At 39.5% G+C, this 18,375-nt stretch overlaps 1 protein-coding gene across 1 annotated transcript; it reads right to left on the bottom strand. All coding sequences in view use genetic code 11, as the record gives it.

Moving 5' to 3' along the window:
* Positions 1-7,506: 7,506 nt before the first annotated feature.
* EGR_06964 (hypothetical protein) lies at positions 7,507-10,487 on the bottom strand (the record flags this gene model as incomplete). Its single annotated transcript, XM_024496213.1, has 4 exons — positions 7,507-7,550; positions 8,580-8,622; positions 9,425-9,516; positions 10,250-10,487. The coding sequence occupies 4 exons, from the start codon at positions 10,485-10,487 to the stop codon at positions 7,507-7,509; spliced, it is 417 nt and encodes a 138-aa protein (XP_024349416.1).
* Positions 10,488-18,375: the final 7,888 nt, after the last annotated feature.

Raw genomic sequence — 18,375 nt, 5'->3', positions numbered from 1 at the left:
AACACCAGAGGGAAAAAATAAACAGGTGATGGCTGTTTATTAAGGACATGAAGATGATAGAAACAAACTAAAGATGTACTAGTGCATAAAATAAATAAAAGTAAGCCTAAACGCAAATGGCAGGAGAACACAACTATCCCAAAGATTGCTGATGAAAAGGAGGGTTCCTTTGCACCCGTTTTAAATTCCGGAAGGTGCAGTGTTGTGGATTTGGCAGTTTCTAGCAATAAGATGCAATTGTTTTCGCATACGCCTTTATCTACGTCGTTGTCTATACGACTTGCGATTGTGTTCCTGTCGTAAATGGTTGAATCTGATTAAGGGTTCCGCAATGCAATATTTACAGCTGTTTGTAGCCCCGACACCAAAGCTTGCGTTGAATTAGCACGCAGACCAGTAACTGTCGTTTACAGAGATGCTAGTTTGAAGTTGTTTACACTGTGTATCAGAAAAGGGTATCGTAGAGGGCATTCGTAGTCATCCTGGCCCATTGTAACTTTAGTATCCCTCATTCAAATATGTTGACATATTGCTCCGTTCCTCATAGACCTGTCACAGATGTCATCAATTGTAATGATTTGTAGTCACATCCACCTTACCTCAAACAAAGTATGCTATGCTAATATCTATTTAAAATAAAAACCTAGAAGTACCCTATGGATTCTGCATCACCGGATTTGTGTACCGTGAAATTTTTTTGCAAGGAATGTTTGTGTGTTGAGAAGAATTACCTTTTCACAAACCAAAGTAGCGCATCCAGTTGTACTGTTTTGGATGGTGTCGGTTGCTCTGTCAAGGCCTCAACACACAAGCTACATCCACGACAACTCATTTTCATAAGACCATTTAACGCAGAAGGATAGTTTTTGTTCACTTGTAGGATTTCACTTTCATTGTTAACGGTGCAACTAATCACGCCATTTGCATTGCTTTATCGAGCTCTTCATTTGAACAGCGACCTGAATAAACAATGTCAAAATTATTGCTATGGGCTAAAGATCAGAGTGGAACTGCTGATAGGGAAGGAAGAACCCAACATTTTATTTATAAAAGCTGAGCAACATTTAGGTCATTTAACATTTAGAGTTGCATAGGCAAGAAATGGGGCCGCACATGTGATTAGAAATTATTTATGTCCACACAAGTCGTGTTAAAGCATCCATGGAAAATGGAAAAAAAGAAGATTTGTAAAAGTTCAAGTGTGCCAAAACTAACCAATGCTACTTTACACCAGCGAACATTTGTTGGCTGAACGAGGTTAGATGGAATCCGTAGGGTGATGCAGTGAAATTCTCACACTGACAATATTCAAGCCAACCCACACAAACACCTGTTCATAACACATTGTTACAGTGAAGCTATACATCTTTGCTTTAAAAATTCTAAAAATTGGTATATGGAAAAGAGGGAAGGCCTTTGAGCTGCAATACACAGACCACAGCTAAGTTAATGCCACCTTTTGTCTTGAATGCATGCCTCACACTGTTATCTCATTGATGTTACAAAAACTACACATCAAAGGAGGTTGAAAGTGTCCGTGTACTAGTAGCAGATTTTGACGGACAGTCAAGTGCAATGTATTTGTCATTATGAAATTAAATGCAAGAGATGAGACATTAGTCTTATTAGAGACATGTCTACGTAGAGGTTAACTATGGTGCCCGTTCCTCTGCGCATGCTTTCCTACTCACCATCTTCTTGCCAGCTCTTAAATTATAAAAACTATGCCACCATTGAAAGCAATCACTGCTTGATGTGACCCATATCCAACTCTCCTCCATTCTGGCTTTCATCGGGGAGCTAGAGTACGCAAATATTTGTTGAAATTCACCCAAATATATGTGGTTTTCGACAGGCCGACTAAATTAGACCCTATTTCTATCCCAAATTCCACATTTCTGAGGCAAGTACTTCACCACATTCCAAATGTGCGAGACAGAAGTTGTAAGTCAGTGCTACAACACGTTCGAGGTGAGTTGCTTTGAATTACGCCACCATCCTCATCCAAAAGAATACCACTGGTGTGAATCTTTGGGGACTCAAAAAAAGTCAAATTAGTTCTAAGTGTTCGCAAAGCTGCACTGTGACCCTATTATTTTTGAAGAAGATCGACTAATGTGAGTGAAGGTGAATGAAGCTGTTGCCGTGCATGCTCAATGCACCAGCTGAAATTGTCATTAGTGGAGGTGGTTTGCCTTCTCAATGCAATTAGAAAGTACAGGGAACACTAAAAATTCGACCGCATAATGTGATTTACCTATAAGTTATCTTCTCACTTTCAGCATGATCGCCTTTCATAAGTCAATCACTTGTCTACCTGCAAACGCAGCTCCAGTCGAGTCCTCTAGACACACTCATAGTGCTGAGTTTGATGCAGAAATAAGGAAACAATCATTTGTTTATCACATGCTTACTATTGAAGCAAAAATGAAACCACCTTTTTCCATCAAGTGTGGTGCTGGTGCTTGATGAATTGTTCCGGTTAAACTTGTTCATTCCACTTTTTAGAATATCGCATCTGCCGCTGTTGCTGAACATTGCAAAGTCTAGGGTTACTGATGGGGTATCCACAATTGTGCATTCTGGCAGCAAGTCAACTCTAGGGGTTGATCCGTGACACTTAACCGTTAATTGTCAAATTTGCATTTTTAGAGTGATCAGTTCGGAGCTTTGCATCGAGTCAGAGTAAATTTGCTGTGTTCTGCGTCTTCGCATACTACTTCATGAAATAAGGAGATGGGAAGTACCAATCAAGGAAAGACTGGGCATAGCAGTTGAGACAGCATGTCTTGAGTGATGGTGGTAAGAGACTTTCGATTATGAGCGTCACACCCATGTTTTGCCACTCCAAAAAGCATTGATAAAGAGTTAGTCGGTCACATTTAACATCCAAATCATTCACACTCACCGCTTTTCATTTACTGCATTATTTAAAAGATTTTGCATTGCAGGAATATCAAACTACGCAAAATTGGGCTAAAAAGGAATTGAAAACAATAACCAAATGCAACAAGGCTTTTCATGTAGTATTTATATCTGCAAACAAGCATATATCTCACCTTGTTTTATCTACGCATCCAGTTTCTGATCACTGGCGTAATCACCCTATTAAACATATCTTCAAACAACGCTTTTCCAAGAAAAAGATACGAGATTATTCGTAGACCATGACAAATAGAATATTTTGTCAATCAAACCTTTATTGCAAATATGTTTAAAACATGTCAATTTAAAATGATTATAAATTACCCATCTAAAGAATCGTTTCTCTGTCCATTAGAAGCATAATGAGATCAACTTAGTGAGATTGGTGTAACAAGTCCAGACGGTGAGGTTATTGAACCAAAGTGGATTATTTTACATGAAATATAAGATTAATCACTTATGACATACAGCTGTAGCTTGATGTCAACGAATCTTATTAAATTTACATTTCTTCATTTTAAAATTCATAAAAAACACCCCTCGACAGTACAATGATGTGGCACTCGGCCTGATTTCCTGCTCATTACAGAGACAGAAAGAGCTGATAAAGCTTGAAGTTTTACTTTACATTTTTCTCTTTGAACGCAGGCTTGAACAAATCGCACGTGTGCAAACGGATTCTAACTTTAACAAATGGATCATCTGAGGAACTGTGTGTCAACAGAACCACACCAGAATATCACCTCGAACTGACAGTCGTACAGGTCGGAATGGTAAAATCAGAGCGCCATGTCATGAACCACAATATATGGATTAATATCTCAATGCCGCATGGCAAGCTATCAAGGTGTATCAAGTTGTAAAATGCACTCATTTATTCAATGAAAAGAGTGAGGTAAAAAACAGAACTTAGAAAAGAAATGTATGAAGGTGACAGATGAATAGCATAAAAAAGGAACAAAGTTCAGAGGGACAGAAAATAAAACGCCAAAGAAGAAGAAAGAGGACGCCAATGATAGGAATGCGGAAAGAAGGCAAAAGATGGGCCAAATTAGAGGTGGTGACTAGAAGCCTGGATGAGGAGGAAAGGTATTCCCCAGTAGCGATGATGTCATTGTCACCCTCCTGTCCACTCGTGCTTGTGCGTGAATGGTTTGATGCGATTGTGGTAGTGCTTGTGGTGCATCCTTTCTCGCCTACACTGGATAGCGCAAATGATATCTAAAAAGCCTTCTTGTGTTTCATTATTGTTTGCAGAATACTTTCATTACAATTCTACGCAGTTTTGTATTACTCGTGCACAATGCAGAAATGGGAGTGCGTCGACCTCGGAATAACCTGATTTTGGATGACCTTGCGACCTATCAAGGCGTTTTGTAATCTCGAACCATGAATGTGAACCTCGTGATTGAAAATCCTGTTTCAACACCGATTTTAAGTCTCCCATTGGCATCTGTAATGTTCAGCCTTACTCCTACTGAAGCTTCCCATCTCCGTTTACGATAAGGTAGCAAGCGAAGGCGCAGAAAATAACAACTTCCACTAGCCTCCGTCCAAATCTTCAAACTATCCAGTCTAGTAGAAGCGCAGAACTCGGCGTTTGTAGATTTGGCTTTTAAAAAGTTGGTCATTGAAGATCAACACCTCGAGTTGGCAGGCTAGCAAAATGTCCATTTGTAGATAACCCATCCCTAACCCGCAAATTTACGATGTTTAGAGCAGCAGATGCAGTATTCAAGAATTTGAAACAAAGAAGCCTAAGTTGAACAATTTCATAACCTATGGTTCCCCACTGGATGATAACAAGTGACTTCATTCTTTGCTCAAATGTTAGGCATTTGATAAACTAATGGACATTTTAATCTTTGAATATCGAAGCAGCAACCCATCTCCACTAACTGCGGTTTCAGCTGATGCACTGTGTGCGCAAGGCATGGAAACAACTGCATTCAACTTCTCCTGCTTTCCCGGAGCCCCTCGTTTACATGACTGCAAAAAGTGGACTGAATGGAGGGCCTCATGGCGAAAGCACAAAGGGCATCCTTGCACACAATACAAACTGGTACCACAATCGCCCATATCTACTAGCACATCTAACCCTTGGACAGGATCATTTTTATCCTGAAAGATCCACGCAGGTGGTCGCAACGTGTTGCAGTGGCTTTTATTTATAAGACCATGGTAGCGTATTCAAAAATAGCACACCTTAGATTTGCTGTGGTGCTTAATTATGACTAGCAACTTGCACATTTGAAATGTGGTAACGTAATTGCGCCTAGCGTTATCAATTTCAGGATGCAATAGGGTTCAATTTAGTCAATCTGTAGACAATCACATGCATTTAGGGGGAATTTGACAGTTAATTGGCATGTAAAGCTTCAGCATTTCGATGGAGGCTGAAATTGGAGGAGAGTGGATGTGTCGCATCAAACACTCCGTGAATTCGATGACGATTTAGTTTTTTTTTATGATTTTAGAGTAAACTAGGCGTCAGTGAGAAAGAAGGCATGGAAAGGAAAACCTGCCAGCTACTAAACTCTTGCCAAAATTTCTCCTCTAATCAGATGTATCTTTCTTATAAATAGATTTGGATGTCTCGCATTCTATCTAGCAGTCACTAATGCAACACATTATACCGGCCAGCAATATCAACAACAGCTACACGGACTCCAACAAACACCGCTAAATCTCCACTTGATACTAAACCTTAATACACCTACGAGATGGCAATATGAAGAATGCATGCAGGACTAAAATTCCTCATGCATGTGCAAAATATTCATTAAAATATCTAAAACCAGAGGTGCAGTTTAATGCCAGTAAAAGGGTTCAATTCGACAATTGCTGTGGGCGAGGGATGTGAGTTAGGGTGAATAGCGATTTCTGCAACTGCAGTCCAATTAATTGCTGCCAATTTTTGTGCTATTAGAAATGCTATATCAAACACCTTAGTTGACCGCTTAAGTCACCACCAGCAAACCAGTGTTTAACTGTTAATTGGAAAAGATGAATCCAACATCATCCAAGACATTTAGAGGTGGTGTTGCAATAGCAAGAAAAGGGGACGCAATTTCAATGTGATTTTGATTTTTGCCTACAGAAACCGTGTTGTAGCATTAGTTCTGCTGGTACATTTGGTTTCATCAAAGCAAATTTAGCAACTGGGAAGGGGAGAAAAGGAGACTTTTAAAAATTTTTGCACGCCAAAATGAATTAATATTTGTATCAGGTTTGAATTCAAGTCGATGTAGTGGGGTGAATGAAGCAGAGCGACTTAATGTTTCAGTGATTGCTGATGCTTAGCATTTAGCTTCATTAAAAATGCAGCAACAGTAGATATTAGCGAAAGAAACTCTTTTGGCTAAAATCTTTATGCGGAGTTAAAATTTTCTTCACTTTACTGTCAATATCACTGTGTGGGTGCCACTTTTTCTAATCTTAGAAAACAACATTCCTTACTCCACATCTACATCTTTACAGTTTTAGCATGAATTGGATTGCTTGAAACCTTGCGTGTTTTGTTTCTTTTGGTTTTGTTTTATCAGATGTACAGATTTTAGATTTACTGAATATGTTTGCTTGAGTTTTGTGTTCATCTCCACCGTAAATCCATTTTGCAGCCTTACATATCGCCTACTTCTAAGGGTAGATGATGGTCCTCATTTCCCATTTTGGTTTGCATCTGGTTAGACCAAGAGCATTTTAACTGTAACTAAGTATTGATAGAGTTATGTCTATGTAAATGATTACGAAATTCATGTTTCAAGGAATTTCCCAAGCAACCATATACCTGATATGCAGTCATGCCAGTGACCTGAATAATTGTGCCCCTTCACTTATATTTAGGCAAATTTGAACGACTAGCTTTATAGCAAGAAAGTACTCACAAATCGTAAAGGAATATAATGACGTCTCCTTCAGAGGTACTACCATCATCAATTTATGATTCACTATGTTCCTATTGACAAATGCTATCTTACTGGGCACAATCACTACTTCCGAACACATTACTTTGAGACTCGACTTAAAGGCGATTCAAGTGACTGAATGTGGATGAAGTGCAGGGCAGCATTGACGACGCATTTTTAACTCATTTGTATGATGCGAAATGAACTACTTTAAGGTCTTTGCAAAATGGCAGCTCAACTAACATCAACTTTATCAATCGAACTACTATTACTACTAATAATTACCTAATACCATATGGCTCCGCATTCTTTGTGAGTTTCTACCCACAGATATACTTGAAAAGACAAAGTCACATGCAAGACGTGGAAATTTGATGTAGTACCTAAGAAACTGTTTCGTTTCACATGGTGTTAGATTTAGACTGCTATCCAATTGTACACAAAGGGAACAAATAGATAATGCTCTTCTCCAAGTTCGAACAAATTGATGTTGTTTTGCCACCTTGAGGTTGATAAACGCTTGATCGACTTCCATGTCATATATAAGTAGAAGATATGGAAGGAGGATTCTTCACAAACACTGGAATTGGCGTGGTATATCATGCGGAAACTTGAAGTGAAATGTGCATTCCACTAGTCTGATTATGTTGGGAATCAGAGAGTTAGAGGAACCTTATGGTTGATTTAAGTGTAAATCACAGAAGGTTGCACACATTCCTGTAAATTTAATAAAATTATGGTTAAAAATTGGAGGATAAGATACACAAATTAAGGGCTGCTGTCCAACTCAGCTCACGAAAATGATGCATTCATTGCGATACATGACTATAGAATGGGATGAGATTCGAAGTAAGGATACGAAATGCCGAATGGTTATGGGGGTACCTAAGAGGTTTCTTGTCACAGTATTTGCCATTCCCCCCGTCCACTAGGAAAATGGGCAAAAATTACCAACCTCCTTTAAACAAAGATTCGCTTATCATTTTAAATCGCCCTGCTCCATCAACATGAACTCAAGCCGCAACCATCTGCAGCAGCAGCTGCTGTAAGAGTAGAGCCCAAAAAAATCACGATTTTAATTGCCCTAACTGCAGGTCATTTTTGACTTGACAACATAACGTACTTTTACCTGTGAATACAACCTTGAATCAGTTTATCTACAATCTGTTAATTGGGTAAACAAAACCACGAATTGTCCTCTTTTAACTTATCACAACACTATTGCTATACGATATGAAAATGGGAAATGTGGACTTGCAACTACGTATTGACGTAAAATGACAAGCGAGTCATTTGACTGGACATCTAGTGGGGCATTTTGTTGAAAAGCAAAAATGGTGCTGAGTGGAATGTTTAGTTGAAGGAAGATAACGCGAAAGAGAAAGGGGAAAGAAAGATGGACAATCATTAAATAAGTAAAGATGTAATAAGCAAATTAATAATAATAATAAGTATACTACACTATAATATACTATATGGGATGGTGGCCATCATGGAGTTTGTTAATGAAAGGTTGAATTCATTAGTGACAGTTATGGACGTCGGAGGGTGTGGCGTTGCGGATTTGGCTATTCCTTGAACCAAGTTGCAATAATTTGCGCCTGTGCATTCGCCTGCATCTGTTCATCTAATCATCCACCTACCGATCGTGTTCGCGTCGTAGCAGCCTAAATGCAGTCGAGAACTCCAGTACAGACTCCTTGCAACTGTTTTTGATGCAGTCGAATTCTCGCACTGTCAAGAAACCTACAGTGAAATCGAAAACTATGCGAAGATTTGTAATGGGAAACTTAATAAATAAATTTTATTAAAGGCCATTCTGACGCCAACTGTAGATCTTGTAACTGGTGCCGATTTAAGTTGACTTGCAGCTCTCGACAAATTGAAATTTTTTGAGAATTTATACCGATTTGCACTAAGAATAATGCAATGGCGGATGATTAAGAGGCTCTTAAAGTGATAGAGTTTCTTTCACCCACAAATGTAATTTGTGTTCTGCACACAAAATATAGGGGCATTCGGTTGGCAGAACAGCTTAAGACATGAGATATGATGCGATAACTTAGACCCACATTTGACGTGCAGATGAATCTGGTTTCCAAGCCAGTGAATAGAGCCTCCAGAACTTAAGTGAGTGGTTGTCGCAGGCGGAGGTGAAGGGCATCGTGAAGTGAGACAGCGACAGTGTGAAATAACTTCCACTAACTTCAATCCCAACATAAGTGGAAAGCCGTGCCTAGCTCAATTTTTACATTTTTAGGATTAGTACATGAGTAACCCACAAAACTTGTCCTTATTTTCCTGACATCCTAACGCTTGTACAAATTGTCCTCAGGCAAATGTTTTACGTCGGCTTTTTAGTTAAGCAAACCGCAAGTCTGATTGTGAAGTGCGGACTAGCCTTAGACAAACTAACTGCTTGCAATAATTTCTGCCATATTCGGAAGTTGGCAACTGAAGTGAAATTAAGCAATCATGGTTATGATATACAACGAAGCCCTGCGCACTGTGGCAGCTACTCCGCCATTATTCCACACCCAATGATGCCTTCGTTTCTTAGACAGGACGTGTCAATCCTTGAAGCGGCTCACACATGATGCAATGGAATCCACCGTAATGAGGAATGATAATTTATTTAAAAGCAACACACACTCGGTTTCAGTCCCACCTCTACCAATTTGGCCTTTAATGGCAGAGGACTAACCATATGCAAATTGAAATTGGACACTGTGCACTTACAGCTACATCAAATAGTAGGCAAAGATAAAGGCAAAATCTCCTTCTCCGGTAGATTCGAATGCAAAACTTAAGAAATTGTTTTTAGTTTGTTTACATTTTATATGTTATGCAAAATGGAATTGAACAAATTTGCAGGGATTTAAACTGTCCAATTTGATGTTAAAAATTGCAAAGATGAGGTTATGCATCAAGGGGTGCTGTCAACGATAGATCACAGAAATGACAATCACAATGATGTCAGCTTTACTGCAACAGATGCAAAACACCAACCGTTGTTAAAACACTAAACCTCACATCATTCTTACTTATCTTACTTCAACGACACGAGCGCTACACCCGGTAGCGACTATTGGAAAAGAAGAACCCATAAAGTTAAAACTTCAGTTCGGTGGCCGTTTTCTTCGTCGTAACTGCATAAGCAAATTGGTGGCTTCACACTTGCCTTACACCATAAAGGTAGACGACTTTGTTGAACCTTCTACCACACAACTTGTGTTGTCAAGGTTATTGTGCCAATTAATGTCTTATGGTCCAGGAGCAGCTATCCCTCATTCCATAGATGTCAAAACCAAACATTAAAAGAAAAAAAGAGCTAAACAATAATTGAAACATGACTGTGGCAAACTTTCTTTAGCTGCAGATGTTGCAGAACCATTAAGGTAAGAATGAGGGATTACTAGGAAAGCGATGTGTGGAAGGAAATTCCTTCAAATGCACAAGGTTGATGAATGCTGAGTTGGATAGTATGGATAGTATGGAATGTTGGATAGTATGAATTAGTTTGCGTTGTGCAAAGAAATGATTTGCAAACTTGACAAGCAGATCTGTTGCACAAAATATTCCCAACACAATTGGTGTCAGCTCTTCACCGGACTTAAAACACAAACCAAAGTTGTCAAGCAGCAGTATTTCCATGGACTAAGAGACTAAGCCGATAGATTTGCAAAAAAATAAGGCATGTCATATAGATTTAAATGGATTCGTCTTGACGGTTTCAAAAATTCTAAACCTTCTGTCTAGGTGTAAAAGGCAAAAGTATGCACCGGGAATGAGTTTTTGCTCAACAGTTTGTGTTAATTCTATAAGCTGGGAAGTATGCTAACCAGAAGTGCTGTAAATTGGCCTGTTCTGCAGTTTTTATGAAAGCAGTCTTTGCAGAGCTATTAGAAGGTAATAAACCCTTTTTGGGGCACAAATGTGCAGTGAAATAACCGAAATGGCTTTATATATGCTATAGAGGAAATATTCCTTCACTAGATATGCACAAGTAGAGGCGGTTTGTGCTTATTTAAATATTTTTCTTATTAGGCCGTATGAGATTTATGGTATGTGGATGTGGTGAAAGGTGGTTACATCGAGGAAGAGATAGAATAAAGGCCAACATTTCTTCCAGGAGACTAACCTTCATCATCTAAGTCATTTGACATCTCAATATCCAATGGGCAAGAAGCTAGCCCACAGTTTTAATGTGAGAATGAAGTATGCCTCCACAAATCCTGACGTAGCCATTGTGTTGATTTTTCTTGAGGATTTATCTTAAAATTCAAAACAAGGAGCCAGGCTAGAAACGTTCAGTTACGCTAAAACTTGACAACTACTTTGTTATAAAGCGAAAACTGGGAATTGTATCCAAAGGAGATTGGGTGGTATCCGGTTGGTGATGTAGTCAAATCCCCACACCATCATGATTTGTGCAGTAAAAACAAAAACTACAGAAGGACCTGTAAGAGAACATTTAAGGAACAAATTATTCCAAAGGAAACTCTGACGACAAATACAGTTATTGTACTTAGTGCCGATTCGTGTGAGTGAGAGGGTATTGCACACAGGTCCGAAGGATGCCGCGAAGTAAAAAGTGAGTAGAAAGCTTTGCCTAGCCCACCTCTTCAATTTAGGCTTAGCAAAGGGATTACCTTTGAAACCCTTTCCCATTTCCCTCCCCTCTTCACGTTTCTTCTCATTTCCTTCCTGTAATCGTTTATTATATCTTGCTTTTAAGCAATTCTCAAGTCTGTTTGTAGAATGTAGACTGGCATTTGGACTAGCTACCTGCTTATAATGATTGCTAGCAAATCACCAACTTAGTACCTCGAAGCAGTAGACCTGACGCCTTAAAAAACGCATGTCTATTTCAAGCTAAACGGACTTTGCTTTGCGATGTGACAATGTTCAATGAGATTTAAAATAAATGAACACATTTTGATGCAGATGCATTATATCCTACCGAGTCCTTCAAAGCAACAGCATTTGCTTTAAAGGACTTATGCAAACTTCTTGTAAACAATGTAGAGATCAGTGAGGTTGTTTCGACAATGGACATGCATTTGTTTATGCAATTCAGTAAAGGTTTTTCGAAAGTTGACAGACAACATTGGACAGGGCGAATACGCCTTGCAGTGGTTGAGATAACTCTCTTGCCTCTGCAGCTCAGATCAATCACACTTCCAACAATAGGGGTGCTCTTACAGTTCAAAGGCTCAAATGAAAATTCCAGCTTATATCAAGGTAGTGGCACCAAAGCATTAATAATTTCAGCTAACAGTATATTTGTGCAATTCACTATTAGACAAAAGGAATGAAAAATGCGTGCGATTGTGCTGTGTAAGTCATCGGCAGTCGCACTCTTTCTTACAACTGCAATTAGGCTGGCTGGAATATGCGAAAGAATTCCTACACTTCCACGTACATATATTTGCAATATTATATACCATAGAAAATGGAAGACTTAGTACAGATGATCGGTCACCGGATAACCCACGACCACAAGTGAAGCTGCATTGTTACATTCGTCCTGCCTCGAACAAGTAACCCCCATGTTACGAAAATGTAAACTTAAAATTCCCTACGCACTTGTACCCTTACTCATTAAATTTGTAGATCCATTTAACCGATTTCGGCATCGTCGAAGTTAACTACGGTAAGAGATGTTGCAAGAGATGTACGTTGGTTGAAGACAAACATATTTCCAAGGTTTCAGTCGAATTGATTGACGCGGACTCAAGTGGCACTTCTAGTCAAAACCCACCTCAATGTACAAAACACTCTGCGCAGGCAGCTCTTCTGAGATCCCAACAGCAGCAATTATACCCACATTAGTTCAAATTTCCCCACGAAACCATCCTAGCGCCAATGAAAAAATTGTACTGATCTCTTAAATCCTATTTTATCGCATCTGATGTAAGGCATTGTTGCACAAGAATGCTTTACTAAGCCCTACACTTAAACAATGACTTGGAATGAAAGACGCAAAATATGTCACCAGATAAGGGCAGAAATGTAATGAGAAAGAAGAAGTGGGAGCGCTATCAATTATGTACAAAAGAGAGTATCATCTTAGTGATTCAATGGGTAAATTTGCAATGGGTGGGAAATGTGGCCGCAACTTTGATGCGGAGATGAACGAAGCATTCCCAAATTATAGTGCCCCTTCAACCTCCTGGATATCCTCTATTGGTGTATCTCTAAATAACAGGCAATTTGTAGGTAGAGGCTAAGTATTTAGAAGCATCTCAGTGTGCTAAAACTAACTGTAGACTCGATGTAAAGCGAATGGTAAGGATTTTTGCCAACGAAATTATGAACAGGCCAGTGGGTTAGACTGCATTTCAAACCAATTTACATGATGCATTGAGAAGGCATGACACGACATTCATTCGTCTCTTCCTACATTTCGAGACATTCGATTGTCACATGAGTGCCAAGTGGGAAATGAAAACGTGCCCTTATAGCAAAGATGTTCTGTGAAGCATTGCACAGTGTGGCAACCACTCCAACATTATTCCACACCCAATGATACATTCGTTCTTAAGACAAGGCCTTTTAATTCTTGCAGTGACACATGATGTGATGATATTTGTTAAAATTTGGAAAGATGACTTATTCCAAGGCGGTCCACCTCGGATTTGTTGCTGTGCTAACTTACAATTGCCGTCATCCACCCTAAATTTCTTACGCATTTGCGCAATATACACGAAATAAGTTGGATCCAGCAATGCATTTTTACTCCAGTACCATTATTTTAATGCGACAAGTGTTGTACGCAATTTTCAGTGAGTTAAGGGGTGAATTACATTCCCACAGTTCCAGTCTGATAAATTGCGGCAGAACCAAGTACGCTTCCATTAAAAGTAAAGCTGTATGCTTGTGCAGTCCTTTCAAGGCCTCAAAAACGGAGGTTGTAAACTTGTCACTTCTTATTTCCCAAGGCCAAACTTACATGACAGACTTAACACAACAGAAAGATATGCAAGTGAACATTTGCTGGATTGTATTTTATTGTCAGTGGTGCGATTTGTTGCGCTATTTGCAATCACCCAAGTCATCTAGACGTGAAGTTGCTAAAGCAACAAATGGCTGCCGCACATTTAATGTTGAAATGAATAATAGTTTTACAAACTGTGTTGTAGCACTTGTGCTGACATTTTATTTGGCGTTCTTGGAGAAAATTAAACAATCGAAAAATAGAGAAAAGGACATTTACAGAATCTAAGCAAGCAAAAATTAACTAACGCAGTAAACAGCATTTGTGCTTTCTGTACAAATCAGATGGCAGTCTTATGAAGATGCACTGAAATCCACACGTCAACAGGATTTAGGCTAGTGCATATAAACACCAGTTTATAATACATTGTAATAGCTAACGCATCCATTTTTATCTCGATGAGTCTAAAAGTAATACCTGGAAAGGGGCAAGGTATCTGAACTGCAATATGCAACTCACGGTCAAGCTCACGCTACCTTTTGTCCTGGATGTATTCCTCACAACGCCATCTCATTAATGTTTCAAAATTTAACCTCAAATAGAATTTTGGCGGTAGTTGTCAAAGTCCTGTAGCAGTAGGGCGATTCGTTGGAAGGAATAGGTGTTGCATTAACTCGGTGAGATAGAATACAAGCAGTACTATTGAAGTTTGATAGAGATGTGCCTAAGTAGATATGATTTTTTTATCAAAAAATCTAGTCAGAGGCAAGTTTTCTGTTTTACACTTTCCTTCTCACCAAGTTATACTCCGCTTTTATATTATAAACAAATATACTACGATCAAATTCACGGAGTGTTTGAAGTCACACCTCCACAATTCCTCCACTCCAAACTCTTTTGAAACGCTAATGCTTTACTCACCTATTAAGTGTTGAAATTCACCCAAATACATGTAACTGTTTACAGGTCGAGCGAGGGTGCCACTACGGTCCTGATTCTATTCCCTTCCTTGCAGTCATGTCAATGACGGGATAGGGGAACACAGGAAAAGTTGAATGAAGTTGTTTCCATTCCAATCAATCTTACCTTGGCATCCTTCATTATGGCAGTCGTACCATATGGTTACCATTTACGGCTTTTTTACTCAATTTTTACTTTGGTTTATTTCTTATTTACTTGCACCACCTTTGCCTATTTGATGGCCAACCATTATCAGTGCAATTTTATCCACTTTTGTACCCACTTTCTTAAATACGCGACCTCAATGACCAATAATTATTCTTTCTAACAACCCGTCCCGCTTGGAGGCCCATCAAATGGCTTGCTTTTCGCCTTTGTCAAGACAGAGCATCAAGTTCCCTTCCTCTATTTGTGAAACGTTTGGTGATAGTGATATGGTAAGGTGGATGTAAACATGAGGTGGTTTTGTTTACCGAGTTAACAGACTACAAAATTACCGATTCAAGGTTGTTCTTACACATAAAAACAAGTTATGATATAACAACAAAATCCAGATATATTTAGAGCGTTTAAGATCCCACCACATTAAACATTACGGTTACATTGACTCTCATCATACAACAACTGTTGTTGCAGTTGGGTGGGGCTTGAGTAAATCAAAGCTGATGTGCGATTATGTTAAGAAGTGGTTGGTGATTTTTGAGCATCTTCCTGGGGAAAGGCGGCAAAAGTAAATATTAACACAAGAAACTACTTGTGAAACAGGCCACACTCGTCTACACAAACAGGGCTGTATATTGCTTCAAATGTAGGCTTTAATACACCTGTCGCACAAGTGCTATTTGAAGATGAGTTCAGATGATAGAGATCGAGGAGCAGATCACGTGCTAATCCAGATTAGAAAAAGCGAGTTTGGCAACGTTCTCCACTTAAGCGAATTTGTGGTGTCTAGAAGTGGGAACAGGGACTGTATAAAGTGGAAATGGTCTCACATCACGACGTCATGCACCTCTATGTGCAGCACCCACCCACATTCATTAAGGAGGTGGTATTCACTCAAGTGGCAACTTGAGGCAACTGCGTGTGCCAAATGTGAGTGTAAAATATCACATCACATCGCATCACATGTCTGTTGATGTCATTTAATTCGAACCATTGGAACAAAACAAAAATTTCAGATATGCAGACGAAGAAGTCGTTTTGAAGGTAAAGTTGATCAAACGAACTGAGTGCGAAGAAATTGGTAGGCAGTCAAGTCATCAAGAGCTGCGTGTTTCACCTTAGCCTGCATTAAGTGCAATTTCCATTCTTCTCTTGCGCATCACTCGTGCTACCATCAAAAGCACTCCATGTTTGATGGGACTCCTGTTCCATTTTCCTCAATTCCAGCTCCCAAAGGAATGCTGTATTTGCAAGCACTATTTGACAGTCCTAATTTAGATGAATAAATGTGGCTTTCAACATGTTGACTGGTTGGAATCCCATTCTCACCCCGAATTCCTCAATCCCTTTTTACGTTAGCAGGCCAGCAATCGTAAGTCAGTACTACTACAAATCTAAGGTGGGTTCATTTGACATGTGCCATTAACCCTTATTTACACAAAACAGGCAATATTTTGACTCGTTAAGGATTTAAGTGACCCTGTCTAAGGAAGGAAAGTAGCAGATGGTGCGGTATAGTGGCAGAGATGCCTTCAGCATGTGTCAGGCTGCACGGAATGTTTACAGAATGCAACGCCATTTGTAACGCCTTCTTTCGACTAATCAGTATGGCAAGTCTCACGAAATGGGAAGAAATGTGAATAAGTGTGTGGCCATGCGTTTTCAATGCAGGAGCTAAGATAGGTTAATTTGCATCGTAACTCATTAATCTCTCACGTCGCCTTCAATACATTACACTAAAATGAAGCCTGACCGAGGTTATGGCATAAAAGATTCGCACATGGGCGCTTCAAACTTGGAAGACGAATGGAAAGGAACCTAATAGTGCCTGTTAAATTGCATGCAATAGAAAGGTGGTGGAGGTGTTGCTCATACGATTGGTGGTCAATCACTTTTTTCATATTTCGGAATGGAGTGTAAAGATGCTGCTCGTAAAACTGGTGGTTTGTCAAAGTGAATGCTCATGTATTGACTCCCACACGTGCAGATACAATAAATAGGGGAGAAGTCGATGGTTGATGTACAAATATCCTACACGAGATGAGGAACGCCAGTATGCTCCTTCTATTTGTTATAGGAAGAGCTGAGATCGCAGTTGCACAAGGACAAGGCAGTAACTCCGGTTCCACAAGCTTAACAGCAAGCTCAGTCACTACACCCACTTCAGTGGTGACAACGTTATCGAGTGCAGGCATAGATCAGGACTGCGGATAATTACGCTTTTGCACACTAATATTATTTTTACTGACAAGTGAAATGAGCAAGGTTATAGAGTTGAAGTAGCAACAGTGATATGATGATAGCTGTCATCTTCTGAAGACTCAGCATAAAATTTTAGAAGCAATCTATGCACCAACCAAACTGACTAGCTACTGGCTTCTGCCTAACATGAATGGAATATTGCCGATCGATGTGTCCGGAGATGCAAATTGTACGATTGCTGTCGCATTGCTGGCCACCAAAATGGATAGTACTATATTTTCGACCCTCTAAGTGGCGGGATACTAAGAAGTCGTTTTTTCACCATGTAATCAACAGCAATAAAGCACTACGGATAATGCGAATTCGTCTTACGGTTAGTAGCATTGGCAAAGGCAATTTATCAACACACTATGTGAGACAGTTTCTGCGTGTTTCTTTGGTGTATGGAAGGCGCAGCAAACAGATTGTTGATGCTACTGGGATTCAGTTAAATGTGCAGATCCTCGTATTTTAGGTGTGAATAGCAAAAGTATGTAGGTATACCATCATTCACTTGATAGTGACTGAGAGCATACCAACACTTTTCCCTCGGGTAATCGTGACCTGTTACAGCAAAAAAAAATACAAAATTTCCGTGTTTTAAGAATTCGAAAATTAGTTGGTCCCTACTTATTTCCCATTAAATAGCTATCAACACATATTAATCGGCATATCTTAATCAAAGCAAATTGGCCCATGTAGAAAACACTGAACTACCTTTTTGCTCCTGCACAAAGACAAAGACTAGTTAGGATTCCATTACAACCTTATTTTGAAATATCCTTAATACTCAGCACTTCCTGTGCCAAAGGTCGAAGCGCCACCTCATTTGTACTCCAAAGTGACTTTCGACCTGGACACTTATCTGCCTACCCATCGATGAATGGCCGATCAAATGCCAATTACACGAGTTTCATTACATCAGCCTTACTCCTCATGCAACCGTTAACGCCTGGAGTGTATATCAAAACAGCGATCATAACCGAGGTAAAATCTCAACTTGGTGGATGTGTTGACAGGATCTCATTCAGTGACTGTCAATATGGAAATAAGTGGGCATCAGAATTTGACTCTCAGCCTCTGGAGCATGTGTTTCATCCAACACGCTCGAAGAAGTTGAAATGAAGTGCTGACCTCATTTCCGCAGTTGGTTTGGATAAGTTCGCAGCATTTAATTTACCTTAGCCACAAATGATATATCGTGTATTCACATTTTACCTCCCAGTGAAATATTCCTCC

The sequence above is a fragment of the Echinococcus granulosus genome (assembly GCF_000524195.1).
Source record: "Echinococcus granulosus chromosome Unknown EG_S00066, whole genome shotgun sequence".
NCBI classification, from domain to species: domain Eukaryota; kingdom Metazoa; phylum Platyhelminthes; class Cestoda; order Cyclophyllidea; family Taeniidae; genus Echinococcus; species Echinococcus granulosus.
The sequence above is the reverse complement of the archived record's forward strand: the minus strand, read 5'-3'. Positions and strand labels throughout refer to the sequence as shown.